At 40.2% G+C, this 25,351-nt stretch overlaps 1 protein-coding gene across 6 annotated transcripts in view; it reads left to right on the top strand.

Moving 5' to 3' along the window:
- WASF3 (WASP family member 3) overlaps positions 1 to 25,351 on the top strand; it is a 1,314,000-nt gene that overhangs the window by 1,069,523 nt on the left and 219,126 nt on the right. For 5 of the 6 annotated variants that reach the window (XM_044073287.1, XM_044073286.1, XM_044073285.1 and 2 more), the window contains one exon: positions 8,455 to 8,721. In XM_044073287.1, the coding sequence (XP_043929222.1) occupies positions 8,455 to 8,721 (267 nt within the window). Of the gene's footprint in view, positions 1 to 5,003; positions 5,171 to 8,454; positions 8,722 to 25,351 lie in introns of all 6 variants that reach the window. The other variant, XM_044073288.1, reaches the window with a different exon arrangement.

Genomic DNA, 25,351 nt, shown 5'->3' with positions numbered 1-25,351 from the left:
TCTTGAGGGCACTAGGCTCCATGGCGGCAGAGATTACGCTTCTTCCATGCGCCCGTCTGAACATGCGGGTACTGCAATGGACACTTCTAGTGCAATGGTCTCTTCCTCTTCATCACCCCATTGCTATCAGCAAGGTTTGCAGGAGGGCTCTATTATGGTGGCTCCAAGCCTCGGACCTCCATACGGGCCGTCCCTTCTGCACCTCTCCCCCTCTCGCCACGGTGACCACGGACGCCTCCCGCCTCAGGTGGGGGGGGGCATTATTCTGGCAGGACAGTCCAAGGCACGTGGAACAACACAGAGACCTCCCTGCATATCAACGTTCTGGAGATGAGAGCGGTGCTGTTCGCGTTGCAAGCACTCCAGGATCTCCTCCCCATAGGAACGATTGCGATTCAGTCGGACAACATGTCGGTTGTCTGGTACATCAACAAACAGGGGGGAACCAGATCTTACCCCCTATGCCGCGAAGCCATGAGAGTATGGGAATGGGCGATCTCCACCAACCGCTTTCTCATTGCAATGCACATTCCAGGACAGACCAACATCCTAGCAGACAAGCTCAGTCGCACCCTTCTTGCCCCGTACGAGTGGTCTCTCAATCCACTAGTAGCGAAGCAGATATTCACAAAATGGGGGCAACCATGCTGCGATCTTTTTGCGTCTCCATCAAACACCAAATGCGACAATTTCTTCGCTCTAATCCCCCCTCCAGGGGAAACCCCGAGAGACGCTGTGGTGCATGCTTGGCCACCTGGTCTACTTTATACCTATCCTCCGCTACCCCTGATGCTGCAACTCCTATAGAAAGCCTCACGGTGGGGAGCAGGATGATCCTCATTGCCCCATTCTGGCCACGGCAAATTTGGTTCCCTTACCTGTGGTCTCACCTTGTGAATCCTCCTTGGATTCTAGATCCCACTCCGGATCTCATCTCCCATCCGTCGAACTTACCGACCCCAAACCTGGGCAATCTCAAACTAACAGCTTGGTTGCTCCAGTTCCACTCCTAGTTAGGACTCCCGGTATCTCTTCACCAGTCAAAGCCATCCTTGTGGCAGCGCATAAGCCTTCCACCAGGAAAGTGTACAGCAGTAAATGGAAACGTTTTTCCATCTGGGCGGAGCATCATGATCTAGATCCCTTTACGGCTCCTCTTCCGTCTGTATTAGACTTCCTAACCGAACTCTTTCAGGAAGGCGCTAGTTGTTCAACTGTCAAAGTGCAATTGGCAGCCATATCACATTACCATGTGGGACATGATACAGGGCCTTTGATGTCGGCCAAGTTGTGTAAAACCTTTCTCAAGGGCACCTTCTTACTTAGACCCCCTATAGAGGAAGCCGTACCACCATGGGATCTTGCATTAGTTCTTCAAGCCTTGACTGCTCCACCTTTTGAACCCGCTGCTTCAGTAGATCTCAAATTCCTGTCTTGGAAAACAGCATTCCTTGTAGCCATCACTTCAGCAAAGAGAGTTTCGGAGCTTCAAGCTCTTTCTGTGAAGCCTCCTTATTTGATCTTTCACCCAGACAGAGTGTACCTCAAGATCAATCCCTCTTTTCTCCCCAAGATAGCATCAGAAACCAACATAAATCAATCCATAAATTTACCGGTTTTCTTCCCTAAATATCAGAATAAGGGAGAGTACAAGCTGCATTCATTAAATGTTCATAGGCAGCTTCGTTTTTATACTCATAGAACAGCTGGCCATAGGCAATCCGACCAGCTGTTCGTTTCCTTTGCCAAATTTAATTTGGTGAAAGCAATTTCAAAAGTATCTTTATCACGCTGGATTTCTCAATGTATCCTATTGGCGTATCAAGTCTCTGGGAGACCCGCACCAGAAGGAGTTCGTGCTCATTCCACCCGCTCCATTTCTACTTCTGCGGCCTTCAAGTCTAGAGTCCCATTGGATGATATTTGTTCAGCAGCCACTTGGGCTTCATCTCGTACCTTTATTAACCACTACAAACTGGACGTGATTTCTAGAGGGAGAGCATCCTTTGGCTCTGCAGTGCTTCGCAATATCCTTCCATGATGGCCACCCAAGGTGCAGGTAGCTGGGGACTCTGTCCCACAGGTTGCTGACAAATGAACTCCCTACTTCAGATTTAGAAGTTATGTACTCACCATAACATTCCATCTGAGTAGGTAGCTTCATTTGTCTGCAACCATCCCCCCCTCCTTCCCCCTGGCCTTCTTCGGATCTATTGGTAGTTGGATACCCATTTTTTTGGGTAAATATTGAGGGGCAAACTCGATCTGAGGTCATGGAGGGTTAGCAGGGCATTATAGGTGAAGGGAGGAGCTAGGAGCTCAGATCCATTAGCTTGAAACAAGTTGCCGGCTCGGATCCGATATCGGATCCAAGACCCACAGGTTGCAGACAAATGAAGCTACCTACTCAGATGGAACGTTATGGTGAGTACATAACTTCTAATTATTCTACATTTCTGTCTTTGCCTTTTACATTCTCAAATGGCCTCCAGAAGCTGCCTTCTTTGTTTAAATGTTACCTCTGAGTAGTCATGGCTTACACAAGTAGGGTGACCAGTCACTGACAATCTTCATCTCGGCAGTCGTAATTACCACAAAACCTGCTCCTTCTCATAGCATGACACATATTGAATCAGAGGGACTCTAGGTTTTTCCATACTTACAGTTTTCATTCAGTGGTATAAGCATCACTTTTTCAAAACTCAGAAAATTTGTCTTAAAGCTTGATGAGATCCGTAACTTTCTGTCCTTCCTGTACTCTAATCGGTTTCACGGTTTCTTGTGAACCTTGTCCTTCATTTTAACTGAATGCTCTTCCATGTATTTCACTTGACTATTAATTTTGCCTTGTCATGAATGTTATCATATTGCTGCTTAGTCAACATCTTGGTGACTTGCTGAGCTTGCAGAAAGTCAGCATTATCAACTCCAACTACCTCCACTCGCTTTTAATAACTAGCCAAAAGTCCTTTCAGATGCCACAGATCATGATGAATCTCTTTCAGCATCTCATCTCTTCTTTTTCATTAATGTAATTCTTATCAGCATGATGCTATGTCATCTTGGGTTGCACTTCTGAATCTGTGTTGCCACTCATTTTCTTCTTAGACCTTATTTTTTTTTCTGTAGGACTTTCCATATCTTCTGTTATTTGCCATTTGATGACACATTCACACCACTGTCAGCTCAAATTCTACCTTAAGTGATTTAATTTTTCTCAAAGAATTAGACTTTATTCAGAATTCATGGTGTTGCTCAGGAAAGTATTCAACATTGTGAAAGAGCAAGACTTCCCCTATACCTTTCGCATCTTGGATGTTACCATCTGCTTAATTTGTACTTCCTATTGGTTCATGACCACAGAAAGATAGATCAACTGGGCATTGCAGTTGCCAAGTAGACCCATATCCAGACGGATTGCCTTGTGCTTTATATTCTGTCATTAGAATGCTAACAACAGTTAGCCAGAGTTGTTAAGACTCATCCACTAGGGGGTGACTGTCACTAGCACTTGCTTTATGAATGTGCCCATAGTGGACATCTGCACTGCAGCCACCTGACTCTGTGTATACCTGCAATAAGGACCTAAATTTGAATCCTCCCTTCCAGAAATGTAGTGTTCTTTGGGAATTCAGTGCTTTCGGACAATTTTGTCTGATCATCTTTTGACTTCCACTACTTCCCCTGCATTTTTGGAGTTTTGGCTAGCTGAAGCTTTAGCCCAATAAAGTAAAAACTTTAGGTTGATCAAAATGCTGTAAAAAAAGGTGTTTTTTTTTTCTTTTAGCCCCTATATCCCTCAGAACCACATTTACTTACTTTAGTATATTAATACCATGGTTGCACAACTGAGGAGGAGTCCGCACATCCTAAATCACAACTGGTGTCCCAGTAGAAGCCATGCCTGTAGTGATTTCTGTATAAAACAATAAGCTGGCAACTATAAATCAACAAGTTTAAACCTTGTCCATGTTATACCTGATAAAGTCTAGAGTAGCACATCTTTTCCCTTGCTGAAGCATGGTACTCTTGATTGCTGTTGTGGATGCTCGGTGGGATTTATTTAAGTTTTTCGTCTGCAGCAGAGTGCCCTTCAAAGTAAGTTATAACAGTGTGTGAGCATGCTCAGTATCAGTCGATGTTTGACAGATTCTCATTGATCGATGCTTTTAACCTCCAATCTATTCCTCTTGGAGGGGACTCTTCATCTGAGTTCATTGTAGATGAGCCAGTTGTATTACATGTTTATATGCCCTTGTATTACTTTCATCCTCGGATGTTCCCCATGTTTGGTTGGGAGTCAAGAACTGGGTTTTCAGAGGATTGACGTGTGTCTTTTTGCCTGCTGCAGGGACACCCCCTTTATGGGCTAATGTGGGCACATATTCTCAAGCAGTGTATCTTGAGGTTTAAAGGAACAGCTGCTTGACTGAACAAAAGAAGGATATTCCCAGCTACTGCACCTACTGCAAAGAGCCTTGTTAAACCTCAGCTGGCATAATGAGTATTTATATCTCCATTATTTTGCACTACAGCTAATGATGTTTGAGTGGTATTTATATTAGCATATTGTTTATGACCTCTTTATCAGTGTTACACCTTGTTAGATAAGTACATTTTCCTGATAGTATCACACACAAGGCAGTAAATTCAGTTCACTCCAGAGTTACCACCTTCTCAGAAAATATGTTTTAGGTTTATTTAAACACATTGTTCCACCGGTTCTATTTTTCATTTATCAGGACAGTTTTTGTTGGCTAGGCTGTAGAGCAAATTATTTTATATCAGTCTTGATTTTAAGTAAATGGCTCTAATACTTGTAATGTACTTTAAGGGTGGATATTTTTTGCTGCAGCTGCTTTTTAAAGATGTGGCTAATCTGTACTCCAAACGTTATAGGAGAATCCTTCTTTGGCCTTGCATTTCGTTGTGTTTTCCAGTAGTATTCTTGATGGTTATGCAGTGGCCTTGTTTCATATTCTGCTGTACCTGTTGTACTCCAGAGAGAGAAGCACAAGCTGAATCCAGACAGAAGCCAGCAAATTAATGTGAGAAAAGTGAAAACAAGAAGAGAAGAATGGGAACGAAAGAAAATGGGCATAGAGTTCATGAGTGACGCAAACAGACTGGAGCAGGCTGGGGGCTTGAATGACAGCAGAATTCCTGAAGGGTTGGTTTATTTGTTTTTAATCAAAACCTTGGCAGTAAGTTCTACCTGCCAGTGTTGCTTCTGGTCTTATTTCCATTTGCTGAAGCTGATTGAAGATGTTATGTCTTTAGCATCACTTGGTTGCATGGCTCTCTGCACTAATAAGGATTTCTGTGTATTCTTATGGAAAATTGATCCTTTCCTGGTGCTGTACCTTTAGCACTCCCTGCTGGCAATACAGTTTATTACAGAATGAATTTACATTTTTGCATACTTTGCTCAGTTACTTAAAATACTCACATTCATAGTTACTTACTGTCTTTCTTTGCTTTTTTACTTGTGCCACATTTTTGTTTATGCTATACTTATATTCTTAACTTTCTTCATCTTGCATAAACTAGTTCAGTGCAAAAGGCTTTATACAGCTATTAACCACAGAGCAGATTATTACATACATAAAAAAGTAAACTGGCTTTGGGAAACCATCAGTTGTGAATAGTGATTTTATTTTCCTGCATGCATTTCTGTGCCAGCTAAAACTTTATTATGCCAAAGTTAAAAAAATATGAAATATGGTTGTAATAGTGTATGGTTAGCAGAGTTCTAGCTTTTACACATATTTATAGCTAATGTTTATCAGTTGTACTGCACATCACTTTGAAAGCATTTCACTTTGTAGGTGTTTATAAAGAACACTTGTTGACTAACCCAGTGCTCAAGGCTACACACATGTACTTCTATCTCAGTTGCACTGAAGTTCTATTCGGCAGCCTTGGCACAGAAGGAAAGCTCCCTTCTGTTGTACCAGTGACACAGGTTTTATTAGGGGCCCAAACTGAGAAAAGATTAGAATTGCCAGTGGGAAGTCTCCTACTCCAAGGCAGGGGTTGAAGATGCTTGGCTGTGGACATTCCTCTTGTGGAGATAGGAAGATTCGGTATAGGTGGATGGTGAGTGTAGTTGTGCAGACAGATATCTGCATTGCGGCACATGGAGAAGAACAGACAGTCTGTTACCTCATTGTTGGTGCAATGGCAAGTTAGATGCTGGGGGAGGGGGGTGAAATACCATGGTCCAGTCCTTAAAATCAAGGATTCCTTTTGTCTTCATATACTTTCCCTTGGCTACAGTTTTTGTAGTTATTAGGTATTCTGATAACATCTGCATCTCTTTAAACATTTGTCATGTAATAGCTGGGATTGTTACAGATGGTCACACCATACCTCTCAACTCTACAGATTTTTTCAGAATGTTCAGAATTTTACCCCACATTTTTGGTCCGTTTTTCATAAAATTGTGGTTTTCTGGCAAATCTGTGGCAAATCATTAAAGATTGAAGTTAGAAAATGATGACAGACATTTGAGTTTCAGACTTTACACCCTTCAGAAAATTCATGTTAATGCAAAACCTGTTATTCTATCAACTTTCTAAGTTTGTAAGAACAATGTTTAAATTGTCCATATTTTTGGGCCTTTGTCCCACTTTTATATATGGCTTTGTCCAGATTTCTTGCTGTAAGAGGTTGAGAGGTATGGGTCACACCGCATCTAACTGACTTTATTGAGATGATAGAGCTATGCTGCAAAATCACATCAGCTTGAAAGCACAGCATTCTTAGTTGAAAATATGCCAATCACCATGGCTAAAGCATATGTAAGACCCCAGATAAACAGTGGTTAAGCAGAGGGAACCCCTACAACCCCATGTTGGAGGTTACATGCCTTAACCTCCACTACTTTAGTATTTTTACTCTGAGGTTTAGCCTGAGAGGTTAATACAGTACTTGGATTCATATAAAACCAGGTGCTGTACTTAATATCCAAGGTTATGTGATATTGGAGTAATAATAATTACGTAGCATAGGTAATGGAGTGCAGGGTTTCCATGGAGCATGACAAAAGTTTGACTCTGACGTAATCAATTATCAAGACTTTGACTTTAAATAGTCAGATCCCTGTAGAACTGACTGTTTAATTATGCTGATAAAAATATAGAAAATAACGTAAGTCCTGTTTCCCATGTGCACTAACAAGAACTCTGTAGTTAACCGTATCACAGAATGTTAAAACACGTCTTTGCCCATGTGAGACTGCACCTTCACATCCTAACTTAATGTACTAGAAGTAATACTTGGTTTCACTGCAGAATCATATCCGTATAAAGTGTATTGGTTTCACATTGTCATAAAATTATTTACATAAATTTGAAATGTAGTAGTCCTTCAAGTTTTGTGGTTAATGACTTGGAAGGTGACTGTGTGTTACCTAATTTTTTGTCAAGCAGCAGCTTTCCCACATGGATGGGATTCCCCCTTGCAGAAATGTGTCTTCTAGTGTTGTCTGGATTGTTATCCATTTGTACGCAACAGTTTTAACTGCTGCTGTCCAGTATGTAATTCTTCCTCACTGAGAACTTTTGTTCAGTCACTGCATTGTCAGACAGCTGGAAGATGACTAGTTGTAGTAACTTTTTAGCAGTTATACAAGAATATTTACTTTGGAATGGTGGTTTAATGGAGCAGCGGCTGGGAATCCATCAGAGCTGCAGTTAACCTGAGCTTGGGAATGGATGTGGGCCACTAACAGGGTTGGTGGTGGGGGAAATAACATGAAGTGGCTCATTACCAGCTCTCCTGTCCTGGAAAAAGGGTGTGGGGGACTCCATGCTCAGGCATGCTCTCATAGTGATCAGAAGTCTCACAGGTCATCTCAAGAACAAGTAAGGGCAATGATGACAGCCTGACATTGTTGCACTAGCTGCTTCCACAGTTAGAGTGTATGACCAGGTGTTGCATGAATTATGTCTCCTAACTTCATTCCTGCAGCTCCCTATTAGGATTCTTTGCTCCCAAGGGTAACAAGTGAGCAGTGTGAAGTTGACTTCCTGAGAAGTCAGAATGCTGAGTTGGTGAAGCCTTGTATCAGGAGAAAATGGAAAAGAACATTTGGGGAATTGGGTGGACAGAGAAGCCAAGGGGGGTAATTCTATGATACTTGGGGTAGGGAAAGTAATAAAAATAACTACTTTGTATAATTGTGTATTATCTAGATGCTTTAATGGGATTGACAGCTACAAGGTACAACTTTAAATAGTTCATGTAAAGCTATTGTAGTATTTTTATACACCCTGAGAAATTATTTAAGCAGGAAAAGTAATGTAAAAATGTTATTTCATTTTCTGACGGTACATCCTATTTTAGCTAATAAGATTGTTTTGAAAACATTATTTTTAGAAGAAGTATACACATGTAACAGTAACCTTTTGCTTTTATTAACTTTCTTTTTTTGGGTGTATCTAAATTTAGGTCACATGCATCTGACCTGACAGATTACTCATATCCAGCAACTCCAAACCACTCTGTTCATCAGCAGTCGGTCGTACCTGCTCCTGTAGCAGGGGACAGCCAGCAGCACATACCTTTGAACCAAATCGGTGACCATGACTTCAGACCCTCCACTGTGGCACTGAGACAGCCTAGCCTGAACAGGCCTCAGCAGCCTCCTCCACCTCCACCTCCAACCAGCGACGGACCATTGAAAAATGCAGTGCCAGTCCTGCCTGTTGATTATGGGTACGTCTTTTTGCTCTGTTGCAAGTTTGCTTTGTAAAGGTTTATTCAGTCATTTGAAATGGTGTGTTCTGGTAAAGGTTACATTTTCTTGCTGTGTTTGTTTAATAAGTTTTTTCTTGGCATGAAAATAAAAGAAATGCAACTGTCTGCCACACTTGTGAGAACCATTCAGAAGTCATCACTGTTTACAGCTATCCCTCAGACAATATTGCATTCTTACATACTATGCTGATTGTGTGAGCTTGGAAAAAGGGTTCTGTTTTGGAGGGCTATCTGGAGAGAGGGGGTTGAAATACCCATGAAGCTGTTGTTTTCTGCTATGGCTGTGGCATGTGGGTGCTTGTAATAATTGTTTTGGGTAGGTACTGACAGCTACAGTTTGTTCCATTACATTCTTATAAATGCACCCCCTTTCAGGAAAACACAGTGAACTGGTACTGCCAGTTGTTACCTACACTTGGTTCACCATGAATTTATCCTGTCACCATAGGGAGTGGGCCATCTTTTGACCTCTTATTTATAGTATACTTAAGACAGGGCACATCTCCAGCCCTCCTGGAGTGCCAACATGAACTGCTTATTTGCCAGAGGATGCACACCTTATTTTTGGGTTAATCCAGTATTTATCTCAACTTCAATTAGTAAAAGTAGATATCTAAAAACCACAAAAACATTCAGCAAGTGGAACACGGAATAGAAAAACAGGGAGAAATTCAAGTTGACAAGGGCTGGACTTCTTTAGGACAGGTTTCTTCCACCCAGTTAAACTCTAGGAAAGTGAATGGTGACTCTTCCATACATGACCTACAGGAGAGACAAGACAGTTTGGTATACCAAGTGAGAGCACTTAATTCTCATGGTGGAGTAAACCACTTTGAATCGCTGTACAGTGAGAACATGTACATGAGTATACATGTGAGTAGTTGGTTTAGTGCATTCCTTACCTTCACTGAGCAAGGGAAGCTAGATAGTGTTTGTTCCCATGGTACCACAGGCTCACTGGACCTTCAAGGCTGTACTCAAGTGCGCTGGAGCTCTGTCCAGTGAACCCACATTTTGTAGTAACTTTCAAGATTCCATTTCTGAACCTTAAGAGGACCGACACCATCTGATTAGAAACAGTGATGGAGATACAGGATACAACAGCTGACTACCATGAAGGCCCAAAAAGTGAATGTATGGAGATCAGGATGGTAGATGAGCTTAAGTGAAACATAACAAGTACAAAAACAATCCTCATGTACAGGCATGGTATCACACTGCATCAGCTTCTGAATCTTCATGTACAGACATGGTATCACACTGCATCAGCGTCTGAACCCTCATGTACAAACATGGTTTCACACTGCAACAGAGTCTGAATCCTCATGTACAGACATGGTATCATGCTGCATCAGCATCTGAATCCTCATGCACAGATAGGGTATCATGCTGAATCAGCATCTAAATCCAAATGTACACATGTGGTATCACACTGCAACAGCGTCTGAATTCTCATGTACAGACATGGTACCACGCTGCATCAGCATCTGAATCCTTATGTACAGACATGGTATCACACTGCATCAGTGTCTGAATCCTCATGTACAGACATGGTATCACTCTGCATCGGCATCTGAATCCTCATGTACATACATGGTATCACACTGCATCAGCATCTGAATCCTCATGTACAGACATGGTATCTCGCTGCATCCTCATGTACAGACATGGTATCACACTGCATCAGCATCTAAATCGTCATGTACAGACATGGTATCACGCTGCATCAGCGTCTGAATCCTCATGTACAGACATGGTATCACCCTGCATCAGCGTCTGAATCCTCATGTACAGACATGGTATCACACTGCAGCAGCATCTGAATCCTCATATACAGACATGGTATCACACTGCATCAGTGTCTGAATCCTCATGTACAGACATGGTATCACGCTGCATCAGCATCTGAATCCTAATGTACAGACATGGTAGTACACTGTATCAGCGTCTGAATCCTCATGTGCAGACATGATATCACAATGCATCCTCATGTACAGACATGGTGTCACGCTGCATCAGCATCTGAATCCTCATGTACAGACATGGTATCACACTGCATCAGCATCTGAATCCTCATGTACAGACATGGTATCCCACTGCCGCAGTGTCTGAATCCTCATGTACAGACATGGTATCACACTGCATCAGCATCTGAATCCTCATGTACAGGCATGGTATCACGCTGCATCCTTATGTACAGACATGGTATCACACTGCATCAGCATCTAAATCCTCATGTACAGACATGGTATCACGCTGCATCAGCATCTGAATCCTCATATTCAGACATGGTATCACACTGCATCAGCGTCTGAATCCTCATGCACTGACATGGTATCACGCTGTATCAGCATTTGAATCCTCATACACAGACATGGTATCACGGTGCATCAACATCTGAATCCTCATGTACAGAAATGGTATCATGCTACTTCAGCATCTGAATCCTCATGTACAGACATGGTATCAAGCTGCATCAGCATCTGAATCATGTACAGACATGGTGTTACGCTGCATCAGCGTCTGAATCCTCATGTACAGACATGGTATCACACTGCATCAGCATCTGAATCCTCATGTACAGACATGGTATCACACTGCATCAGGGTCTGAATCCTCATGTACAGACATGGTATCACACTGCATCAGGGTCTGAATCCTCATGAACAGACATGGTATCACACTGCATCAGCGTCTGAATCCCCATGTACAGTCATGGTATCACACTGCATCAGCGTCTGAATCCTCTTGTACTGACATGCTATCATGCTACTTCAGCATCTGATTCCTCATATACACACATGGAATAACACTGCATCAGCATCTAAATCCTCATGTACAGACATGGTATCACACTGCATCAGCATCTGAATCCTCATGTACTGACATGTTATCATGCTACTTCAGCATCTGATTCCTCATATACAAACATGGAATAACACTGCATCAGCATGTAAATCCTCATGTACAGACATGGTATCACACTACATCAGCATCTGAATCTTCATGTACAAACATGGTATCACGCTGCATCAGCCTCTGAATCCTCATGTACAGACATGATATCATGCTGCATCAGCATCTGAATCCTCATGTACAGGCATGGTATCACACTGCATCATCATCTGAATCCTCATATACAGACATGGAATAATACTGCATCTGAATCCTCATGTACAGACAAGGTATCATGCTACTTCATCATCTGAATCCTCATATATGGACATGGAATAACACTGCATCAGCAACTGAATCCACATGTACTGACATGATATCACGCTGTATCAGTGTCTGAATCCTCATGTACAGACATGGTATCATGCTACTTCAGCATCTGAATCCTCATGCACAGAGATGGTATCACACTGCATCAGCGTCTGAATCCTCATGTATAGACATGGTATCTTACTATATCATCATCTGAATCCTCATGTACAGACACGGAATAACACTGCATCAGCATCTGAATCCTCATGTACAGACATGGTATCACACTGCATCAGCATTTGAATCCTCATATACAGACATGGAATAGCACTGCATCAGCATCTGAATCCTCATGTACAGACATGGTATCATGCTACTTCATCATCTGATTCCTCATATACAGACATGGAATAACACTGCATCAGCATCTAAATCCTCATGTACAGACATGGTATCACACTGCATCAGCATCTGAATCCTCAGGTACAAACATGGTATCACACTGCATCAGCGTCTGAATCCTCGTGTACAGACATGGTATCATGCTGCATCAGCATTTGAATCCTCATGTACAGACATGGTATCACGCTGTATCAGCATCTGAATCCTCATATACAGACATGGAACAACACTGTATCAGCATCTGAATCTTCATATACAGACATGGTATCACACTGCATCAGCATTTGAATCCTCATATACAGACATGGAATAACACTGCATCTGAATCCTCATGTACAGACATGGTATCATGCTACTTCATCATCTGAATTCTCATGTACAGACATGGTATCATGCTGCATCAGCATCTGAATCCTCATGTATAGACATGGTATCACGCTGCATCAGCATCTAAATCCTCATGTACAGACATGGTATCATGCTGCATCAACGTCTGAATCCTCATGCACTGACATGCTATCATGCTACTTCAGCATCTGATTTCTCATATAAAGACATGGAATAACACTGCATCAGCATCTAAATCCTCATGTACAGACATGGTAACACCCTGCATCAACGTCTGAATCCTCATGTACAGACATGATATCACACTGCAACAGCCTCTGAATCCTCAATAACAAACATGCTATCACACTGCATCATCTAAATCCTCATTTACAGACATGGTATAATGCTCCATCAGCATCTGAATCCTCATGTACAGACATGGTATCACACTGCATCAGCATCTGAATCCTCTTGTACAGACATGGTATCACGTTGCATCAGCATCTGAATCCTCATGTAGAGGCCTGGTATCACACTGCATCAGTGTCTGAATCCTCATGTACAGACATGGTATTATGCTGTATCAGCATCTGAATCCTGATGTACAGACACAGAATAACAGTGCATCAGCATCTGAATCCTTATGTACAGACATGGTGTCACACTGCATCAGCGTCTGAATCCTCATATAAAGACATGGAATAACACTGCACCAGCATCTGAATCCTCATGTACAGACATGATATCATGCTACTTCATGATCTGATTCCTCATATACAGACATAGAATAACACTGCATCAGCATCTAAATCCTCATGTACATTCATGGTATCACACTGCATCAGCATCTGAATTCTCATGTACAAACAGTCTGAATCCTCATGTATAGACATGGTATCATGCTGCATCAGCATCTGAATCCTCATGTACAGACATGGTATCACGCTGTATTAGCATCTGAATCCTCATATACAGACATGGAATAACATTGCATTAGCATCTGAATCCTCATGTACAGACATGGTATCACACTGCATCAGCATCTGAATCCTCATATACAGACATGGAATAACACTGCATCAGCATCTGAATCCTCATATACAGACATGGAATAACACTGCATCTGCATTTGAATCCTCATGTACAGACATGGTATCATGCTACTTTATCATCTGAATCCTCATACACCGACATGGAATAACACTGCATCAGCATCTGAATCCTCATGTACTGACATGATATCATGCTATTTCAGCATCTGATTCCTCATATAAAGACATGGAATAACACTGCATCAGCATCTAAATCCTCATGTACAGACATGGTAACACGCTGCATCAGCGTCTGAATCCTCATGTACAGACATTGTATCACACTGCATCAGCCTCTGAATCCTCATGTACAGACATGATATCACACTGCATCAGCCTCTGAATCCTCATATACAGACATGCTATCACACTGCATCATCCAAATCCTCATGTACAGACATGGTATCATGCTCCATCAGCATCTGAATCCTCATGTACAGACATGGTATCACACTGCATCAGCATCTGAATCCTCTTGTACTGACACGGTATCACACTGCATCAGGTCTGAATACTCATGTACAGACATGGTATCACATTGCATAAGCATTTAAATCCTCATTTACAGAGATGGTATCACGCTACTTCAGCATCTGAATCCTCATGTACAGAGATGGTATCACACCGCATCAGCATCTGAATCCTCGTGTAGACATGGTATCACTCTCCTTCAGCATCTGAATCCTCATGTACAAACATGGTATCACACTGCATCAGCGTCTGAATCCTTGTGTACAGACATGGTATCACGTTGCATCAGCATCTGAATCCTCATGTACAGACATTGTATCACGCTGCATCAATGTCTGAATCCTCATGTACAGACATGGTATTATGCTGTATCAGCATCTGAATCCTCATGTACAGACACAGAATAACATTGCATCAGCATCTGAATCCTCATGTACAGACATGGTATCACACTGCATCAGCATCTGAATCCTCATATACAGACATGGAATAACACTGCATCAGCATCTGAATCCTCATGTACAGACATGGTGTCATGCTACTACATCATCTGAGTCCTCATATACAGACATGGAATAACACTGCATCAGCATCTAAATCCTCATGTACAGACATGGGATCACACTGCATCTGCATCTGAATCCTCATGTACAAACATGTTATCACACTGCATCAGTGTCTGAATCCTCATGTACAGACATGGTATCACACTGCATCAGCATCTGAATCCTCATGTACAGACATGGTATCACGCTGTATCAGCATCTGAATCCTCATATACAGACATGGAATAACAGTGCATCAGCATCTGAATCCTCATGTACAGACATGGTATCACACTGCATCAGCATCTGAATCCTCATATACAGACATGGTATCATGCTACTTCAGCAACTGAATCCTCATACACACACGTGGAATAACACTGCATCAGCATCTGAATCCACATGCACTGACAAGATATCACGCTGCATCAGCATCTGAATCCTCATGTGCAGACATGGTATCACACTACATCAACATCTGAATCCTCATGTATAGACATGGTATCATGCAGCAGCAGCATCTAAATCCTCATGTACAGACATGGTATCCCGCAGCATCAGTGTCTGAATCCTCATGTACTGACATGCTGTCATGCTACTTCAGCATCTGATTCCTCATATAAAGACATGGAATAACACTGCATCAGCATCTAAATCCTCATGTACAGACATGGTAACATGCTGCTTCAGCATCTGAATCCTCATGCACAGACATGGTATCACACTGCATCAGCCTCTGAATCCTCATGTATAAACATGATATCACGCTGCATCAGCCTGTGAATCCTCATGTACAGACATGCTATCACACTGCATCAGTATGTAAATCCTCATGTACTGACATGGTATCACACTGGATCAGGTCTGAATCCTCATGTACAGACATGGTATCACACTGCATCAGCATCTGAATCCTCATGTATAGACATGGTATCATGCTACTTCAGCATCTGAATCCTAATGTACTGACATGGTATCACGCTGTATCAGCGTCTGAATCCTAATCTACAGACATGGTATCACGCTGCATCCACATCTGAATTTTCATTTACAGACATGGTATCACACTGTATCAGCCTCTGAATCCTCATGTACAAATACAGTATCATGGTGGATCAGCATCTGAATCCTCATGTTCAGACATGGTATCATGCTACTTCAGCATCTGAATCCTCATGTACAGACATGGTATAATACTACTTCAGCATGTGAATCCTCATGTACAGACATGGAATAACACTACATCAGCATCTGAATCCTCATGTACAGACATGGCAGTGGCGGATCCAGGAATTTGCAAAAGGGGGGGGGGGCGTAGTTTGATTAGTTGACTGTCTGGTGGGACAGGGAAAGTAGAACACTGGTTTTAGAGTTTGTGGAAAGATGACCTTAAGAAGCTCTAACATCATCTTGGTAAAACCAGTTTTTGAGCATTTGGGTTTTTGAACTGGAAAAAATTCCCAGGGGAGTGGTTGTTAGTCATGCAGAGACTATGTTACAGACATAAGGCATGGTCACATGACAAAAAATGTATGAACAAATGGAATGAGTACTGAAATGTTTTTATTTATCATACCCAGGCAATGATTACAGGATTTCAATGGTTACCGTTGCATCCAGAATGTTAAATAACATTATGATTATGTTTTATAGATTTATCCTTGTATTTCCACATGCAATTGGCTTGTTAAAGGATCTATTGCATTATCCATTGTTTTTTTTACATTCTTTTTTATCTATTTTAATTTCTCTATTTTATCAAATGCTACTTTCAGTGGTTTGAGGTTTTGAATTTTATCACTGTAATTGATACTGTTGCATGTTTTAAGACTATTTAATGGGTTTGATAAAGACATTTCTACAAGAAAAAAACTGTTTTAAGTGAATGAATGTATGCCTTGTCAGAAAATACAAAGAAGCCATTGTTTAGAAAACCCTGTTTATAAAGACCACCCTCATAGTGTGACAAATGAAAGGACTGGTGACTAATTTATTAGTTGGATTCATAGCACTTGACCCACTCATGGCTTCTACCTCCTGCTTTTTAGTGCTTAGAAATTGAGAAGATGCTAACATTCCATACTTACAACTAAATAGTAATGCAGAGTCCATTTATTAGCATATAGGTATGTTATATATACAAGTCTTGAGATGGTGTTTTTATTTGTCTTAGTGACCTTGTACCTTCTAATAAAGTTAGTGATGCTATTGGCTTTCCAGATCAGTAAATGTAATTCAGTTGGCTCTCTCTTGTTGTCTTGTTGTGTCAGTGCCAATATTAGTAGACGCCCTTTTATGGGGATTCAGATTTTAGACAAGCTAGCCCTCTAGCCAATTAAGTAAAGGAACACTAAAACCTATAACAGCAATTCCCAGCTCAGAAGGGTGCAGACTAGCCTCTCCTGCCACAACAGTCTAGACCACAAACCTTCCTAGTATAAAATAATTGGTTTGTAGCCCAAGTGCTTAAACCAGAACAAATATACTTAGAATAACAATAAGCCTTCACCAGCAGTTCCCAGCTTAGAAGAGTGGGAGCTACCCTCTCCTTTTACAAGACTGTAGACCACAAACCTTCTTAATGTAAAATAACTGATTTGGAACCCAACTGCTTAAATCAGAACTAAGATTATTAGAATAACAGTTACAGTGTAATAGTGCTACTAACAAGTAGTAATAAATGCAGCAGATTAAATGGAACTGAACACTTTAAGAACATTCAGCAAAAAGCTAAATAAAGATAGAAGAACAACAAATAAGGTAAAAACAGCTGAATAAAGTGGATTTTATTTAGTAAGTGGGAAGGTAGGAAACAGAAGATAATTCAAGTTTAAGAGACTGAGAGGGAGGCCCTCCCCAATTGATGTCTCAGTGCCCAGTAGAATGAGCTGATGTGATGAGACTGGGAGGAATGTCCAAAATCAGAGTTATATTACTGATGGGCAACTCAAAAGACACCAAGTCTAAAAATACAACAGGAATAAAGCAGATGGGTGGGAAAAATCAAATGCAGACAGAGGTCAGCAATAGTCAAGCAGAGATCACAAGTCACACAGCACTACAGCTAAATAAAGATGCTACTACTAAATATCTGTAGTTAAGTGATCAATGTTATTTCTCAGCTACTCCCACCAATTAGCTGGATGTTATTCACTGTATGCAAAATAATTTTTTTCTAACTGACCCCGGCCAAGACCTGTTAAAACTTCAAAAAAGGACAAAAAAAACTTAAAATAAAACAAAATGTAGTTTAAGAAAAAGATATAAATAACTCCAAGCCAAAACCAAATGCAGACAGATCAGCAATAGTCAGGTAGAGAACAACAAGTCACACAGCACTGCAGTTGAGTAAGCTGCTAAAGTTCAAATAAATGCAAGACAGCATTCAGTATCTTCTAAGCTTACTGTGAACCTGAAATTAAGTTTATTGAAAGAAAAGGGTGCTGAGTGTTATATTTATGCAGCCAGTAACTTTATTACAGAAATGCTTACAGGTTGTTATTATTGCCAGGTTTAGCCTTTGCAGTTCCAACAAACCTAGCTACTGCTTAACTTTATTGATGCCGTGACTTTTTAATTATGTTGTGCAGTTCAAATTAGTAATGAATTATCTACTTAACACTTGTGTTGAGTGTGTGATTGTTAAAATCTATGTGGAAGAAATTCCAGTAAAATAAACACTAAACCAAATGTCACTCATCAGCATGCATCTAGCTAAACACCTGAATGCAAGGACTTGTTTTTTTGCCTGGAGCCACAGTTAACTTGAGCTACTATGATGAGCTAAGTCTTTAGTGGGTCAACACACCTTTGCACAGAAAGCCAGCAGACTGCTGCCCTTTGCTTATCTTGTGTCCAGACCAGTGTTTAAAAAATGATGATAAGGCTAGAAGTACAGAAACAGTTAAATGCATTAGTTGTACAGCAGCTTGCAATATGGTCTTTGCTCCTCTAACAGGGTAGTATTATAAATGACAGGATTGTGCTAGTTGAGAAAAGGACCAAGAAGCTAGTAAGTAGCCACTAACAGAACCAAGGGATAACAGGGACGTAGGGTCTGTCAGCCATAGAGGTGTTATTTGATAAGAATTAACAATACTGTCCCAAGCCTATAAAGGCAGATGTGCAAGGTAAAAAAAAAAAAAAATGTTGAGGTACTTTGTTTTTGAAGATGTTCAATTTTTGCACAGTACTGCAATTTTTCATAAAACAAGTATCCGTTGCCACAGGCATTTTGCATTGCAATTCTTAATTCATTCTAACGTGTACAGTATTGTCAAAAACTAAAAAACGAAATCCACGTCCAACCTGAAAACGAACTTTAATTGAAGCGCTTTTCGGCACACAATAGATAGCCTTCTTCAGAATACAAAATGAGAATGATTTCAACATATTTTATATACAAAAAGGCACCATAATTAATCAATTAAATAATTAAATAATTAATTAAACTTTTCAAAGGCACAATTTTTAAAGGCAAAGAGTGTTATACTAAGAAATGATGCACTGTTAAAGCTAAATAAAATCAATAGACTGTAAAAGTACTAGATAAACTTCCAAATTTTAACTTAATCAACCTTATAATTAACTAACAGACTCAATTGTAAACTCCAATCTATTGTTGTACACAATAACAGAAAACAAATAAAAATAAAAATAAAAATAATAAAAAATAAGGGGAAAATTATTAATAATTTATACAAAATATATATCAAAAAATGTATAATGTTAAAGTGCTAATATAATAAATTTAATTCATGAAAAATAAAATAACATATCAATTTGAAAGACACTTCAAAAGGTAGAGTGACTCCCTAATTCTAAACATCAGTTTGTTATACTTATTAGATTACTTTTGTGTTGTTAATCTAAAAACTGGTTAAGAAAATTCAATGTGTTGTTAATGTCGGTTATCTCACCAAACTTCTCAATTTTAATAAAACGCCTATTGATAAAGCTTCATTAAGGCCTGGGTAACTACTGGCATTTAATTTAATTTGCAACTTCAATTCTAACTCCAAGAGTTTCAGGGAGTAGGGACCACCTCTAGGGTTGTTATCTAGTCTGTCAATAATCAAAAATTTAAACATATGGTCAGGAAGACACATAACATGCTTGGCCAGTGCATTGTCTGCCTTCTTTTGGGTAATGGCATAAATGTGCTCATAAATTCTATCCCTGAGCCTACGCTCAGTTTTACCCACATAGAAGGCAGCACAGAAAGAGCATTTGGCCACATAGATGATTCCTTTTGAGTTACAATTATATTTGTCTCGCAATTTGTAAATTACATTTCCCAATGTAAACGAATTGCTGACTAGTACATGTTTGCACATGTTACAAGATTCACATTTAACCATCCCAGTCGACTTCCTCAACAAGTCGGGTTGAAATCTTAGAGTCCTTTAAATTTAAGCCACGCCTAAATGTCACCGTAGGTTTATGTCCTATTTTATTCATTAAGGATACATTGTTTTTAAACAAATTCCAATTTTTATTTAGTATGTTAATGCATGCTGGACTCAATTTAACATAAGTGGTGGCAAACGAAATAACTCTATTTCTATCACTCTTATAGATGTTAGATGGTTCCTTAGAGATTGAGTCAGTGTTACAACCAGAGTCAATATTTTGGCCAAATTGAACTCCATTTATAAAATCCAAATTATTGCCTAATTGAACCCCATTTATATCCTCACTACTCAAGTTATTCATAACGCTGTTAGGGCTTAAAGTTTGTATAGCCAATAAAGGACTAAAGTGATTGTTTTCTCTCTTTAATTTAACCTCGGTACAGTATTGTGCATGTGTGAATTTATTACATAATGGAGATAAATGTGTGATTTGATTTAGTTTAATATAAAGTAATGCAGCACCTTCAGCTAAGGATGTGCAACCTCTAGGGCAGCTTACAATAAGAATTTGGTAAAGCTTTGCTGGGGACAGCTAGTGATGGGTAGATTGATAAAAACTTCACCTAGTAAGACTGTAATGTACATTACATGACGGAACTCATCCACACTTGTTTCTGCTACACCATCCCATTGGCTAGTATGTGCTGATTTGCAAATGGATGAATCAGCTAATATGAGCTTTTTACTTGGGGGGGAAGTGCTATGCACCCAGAGGCATTCCTGATTCTGCCTCTAAACTTCATTCTGTGCCTCAGAAAGTCAGTGATTTTGTGACAAAATAGTGACAGCTAAAGTTGTTCCAGACTCTCAGGCATTAAGCATTACAGTTGCAGACATAAAATCCATAGTAATGCAAAATCTTCATATGATATCAACTCAGATTATTGTAGTTTTGTCTCTGGTTTTGGTGAAGACAAATATTTGCCCCCTCCCGCTTCTAACTGAGTTTTGATCTTTCAGTCTGATACACTTTCCCTCTCATACCCATAAAAACACACATAGAACCTATAAACTGTCCCTGATTTTCTACTAGAATATCTATGGTTTTGTCTTGTATATTTACCCTGTCTCAAGTAATAAAAAAATGATTATCTGGTGATTCACATTCTAGTCAGATGGCCTCTGAACGCCACACAGTACAGTTTTAAAGTTGTGCTTCAAAAATAAATCTTGGTGCAAAAAACATATATATTTTTTTCAAATTGCCCTTCATTTGCAACATTTCCAACAATCCCATTTGACTTTGTTTCCTTACCTCTGAACTTCTTCTGACTATTAAAGATCATAGCAGACAATCCAAACCAGGACCATTTTCTTATTTTCAGTTAAGATCGGCTTTCAGACTGCATGCTTGGTGATTATGAATATTTGTCAATGCTTTATTTATTTAGTAAAATATGCTGTAGGACATTTCATCAGTGTTGACTTGATACCCCAACCCCATGTACAAAAGGGGGGGGTGATGTACATATACCCTTAAACAGGTCTTATTTTGTGTCTTAAACTATAACTACAAGCAGTGCAAAGGACTGGGCTTCATTGTTTTTGCCAGAATAAAAGACAGCTTGTAGAAGTTGAGCTGTTTCTGTTTGTTTCTGTAATGTTGAGGGATTTCTGGTACAAAACAGCAGTAGTTTCTTATCACAGCTATGTAAAACTTTTTGCTCTAATATCTTGGGACATTTGCCATTTTTCTCGTGGGTGTTTGCATGTACACACACACACACACACACACACACACACACACACACACACACACACACACACACACACACACACACACACACTGGTCAGGATACAACTGTCCAAACAGGGAGATGTCTTAAGGAAGGAGAGATGGGTAGTTTATGTGCAAAGATCTGTCATCTGAAGGTGTGAATGAATGCATGTGCATGTCAGATTTGAGGTGCTTCTTTGTACTGTCAGGAGTAGTGGTAGCGGGAAAGGAGGATTCTGCTGGCACTGAAAAAAGAGGCATTTCAATCAATACATCTCAACTGTCCCTGATGATGACTCAAAGTTTAGCTCCATCTCTTTTACTCTGTCCTAAACTGGTGCCATTTGGAGAAAATCTTGTGGATTACCCTTAATAAATGATGACACCTTACAGGCATCTTTTACTTCAGGGAATATGTTTTAAATTCACATTCTCTAATTCTGTCAATGTCTCAAGTTAATAATATTAATATTTTAAAAGTGTGTCTGATTGACCCTAATAATTTCTGGATTTTCCCTGAATGGTTTGACACATGGTTCCAGAGGTTCTTTGGGAAAATATCGGGTATCCAGTTGTGGTCAATCATGGGCAACTCAAAAGGTAGGGGCACTCCTGACTGTCGTGTGAACAGGCTGTCTGCCCGATAGAAACTGTAGTGGCTGGTAATCTAGTCTTCTTAATATCTGATGTGATTTAATGGACAGTTTGTCCAATGTGGAAAGTCTAAGGGGCAAATATTTTTATATGAACCATTTTACCCAAATAAGAAAAATAGGCCACTGCATAATTCGGGTGAAATGAATCAGCTTTTATAATGTCACACTGAACCTATGAGATTGCCATTCTTTTAAAGTTAGGTTTCCACCTTCAAAAAAATCAGACTTGAACTCGGTGTCAGTAACATACCTCTCAACCTTTTATATGGACAAAGCCTTAAAAAATGGCGGGACAAAGGCCCCAAAATAGAGACAGTTTTAAAATATTGCTCTTACAAATTTAGAAAGTTGGTGGAATACCAGGCTTTACATTAACACATATTTTCTAAAACTCAAATATCTGTCATTTTCAGTCCCTGATGGTTTGTTTACCAGTGATTTGCCAGAAAACGAACATTTTTGAGGAAAATAAGAAAAATGAGCGGTAAAAATCAGACCGTTTAACCATGTTACCCAAACAAGGTATTCTCTCAAGTGAAATGCTTTGGCACTTCTACAACTTCAGGAAAAAAAATACCTTATGGTCAACAGTAGTCTCGGATCACTCACATGCATGACAAATTGCAGCAATTCTTCTTAATAATACCTTGACTCTGCAAGCACATTAGGAACTCCCGAAATCCAGACTGTCTGACAAAAACTCTCAGTTTCTTTTTTCACAAGACTGAAGGAATCATACATCAGGGACCTCACCGTAACCTGCCTAACTCAGCTACAGTGGAGATGCAGTTGGCGGAGCAATTGGTGATTGTCGCATTACCTGACTGCAACCTCCAATCACATCCCTGATGCACGTTTCATTGAAAATGCATATTAAAACTGAAAATACACTGTTTTACTGCTAAATTTTCCATTTTCAACACGGTGCAGCACGTTGAAACAGTAAAATCAATATAATTTGAAATTGGAAAATGTGCCATTTTTAGCAGTACATTTTTCTGATTAAAAATAATGGTGCAGTGCATGTTCTTGTTCAGGAATTGACAGCTTTAAAAAGGGGGCGGCGCGCGCCCCTGCACCAATGCCTAAATCCGCCACTGCATGGTATGACACTGCATCATCATCTGAATCCTCATATACAGACATGGAAAAACACTGCATCAGCATCTAAATCCTCATGTACAGACATGGTAGCATGCTACTTCAACATCTGAATCCTCATATACAAACATGGAATAACGCTGCATCAGCATCTGAATCCACATGTACTGACATGATATCATGCTGCCTCAGCATCTGAATCCTGATGTGCAGACATGGTATCACACTGCATCAACATCTGAATCGTCATGTATAGACATGGTATCATGCTGCATCATCATCTAAATCCTCATGTACAGACATGGTATCATGCTGCATCAACATCTGAAGCCTCATGAACTGACATGCTATCATGCTACTTCAGCATCTGATTCATCATATACAGGCATGGAATAACACTGCATCAGCATCTAAATTCTCATGTACAGACATGGTATCATGCTGCATCAGCTTCTGAATCCTTATGTACAGACATGGTATCACACTGCATCAGTCTCTGAATCCTCATGTACAGACATGCTATCACATTGCATCAGCCACTGAATCCTCATGTACAGTCATGCTATCACGCTGCATCAGCATATAAATCTTCATGTACAGACATGGTATCATGCTCCATCAGCATCTGAATCCTCATGTATAGACATGGTATCACACTGCATCATCATCTAAATCCTCATGTACAAACATGGTATCATGCATCAGCGTCTGAATCCTCATGTACTAACATAGTATCACACTGCATTAGTGTCTGAATCCTCATTTGCAGACATGGTATCACACTACTTCAGCATCTGAATCCTCATGTACAGACATGGTATCACACTGCATCAGCATCTGAATCCTCATGTACAGACATGGTATTACACTGCATCAGCATCTGAATCCTCTTATGCCGACATGGTATCACGTTGCATCAGCATCTGAATCGTCATGTACAGACATGGTATCACACTGCATCAATGTCTGAATCCTGATGTACAGACATGGTATCACACTGTATCAGCATCTGAATCCTCATGTACAGACATGGAATAACACTGCATCAGCATCTAAATCCTCATGTTCAGACATGGTATCACACTGCATCAGGTCTGAATCCTCATGTACATACATGGTATCACACTGCATCTGCATCTAAATCTGCATGTACAGACATGGTATCACGCTGCATCAGTGTCTGAATCCTCATGTACTAACATGGTATCACACTGCATTAGTTTCTGAATCTTCATGAACAGACATGGTATCACGCTACTTCAGCATCTGAATCCTTATGTACTGACATGGTATCACACTGTATCAGCATCTGAATCCTCATGTACAGACATGATATCACACTGCGTCAGCATCTGAGTCCTCATGTACAAACAAAGTATCACGGTGCATCAGTGCCTGAATCCTCATGTACAGACATGGTATCACGCTACTTCAGCATCTGAATCCTCATGTACAGACATGATATCACACTGCACCAGCATCTGAGTCCTCATGCACAAACGAAGTATCATGGTGCATCAGCGTCTGAATCCTCATGTACAGACATGGTATCACGCTACTTCAGCATCTGAATCCTCATGTACAGACATGGTATCACACTACTTCAGCATGTGATCCTTATGTACAGACATGGTATCAGGCTGCATGAGCCTCT

The sequence above is a fragment of the Protopterus annectens genome, chromosome 5.part1, assembly GCF_019279795.1.
Source record: "Protopterus annectens isolate FY-2018-M chromosome 5.part1, PAN1.0, whole genome shotgun sequence".
Classification (NCBI taxonomy): domain Eukaryota; kingdom Metazoa; phylum Chordata; order Ceratodontiformes; family Protopteridae; genus Protopterus; species Protopterus annectens.
The sequence above is the reverse complement of the archived record's forward strand: the minus strand, read 5'-3'. Positions and strand labels throughout refer to the sequence as shown.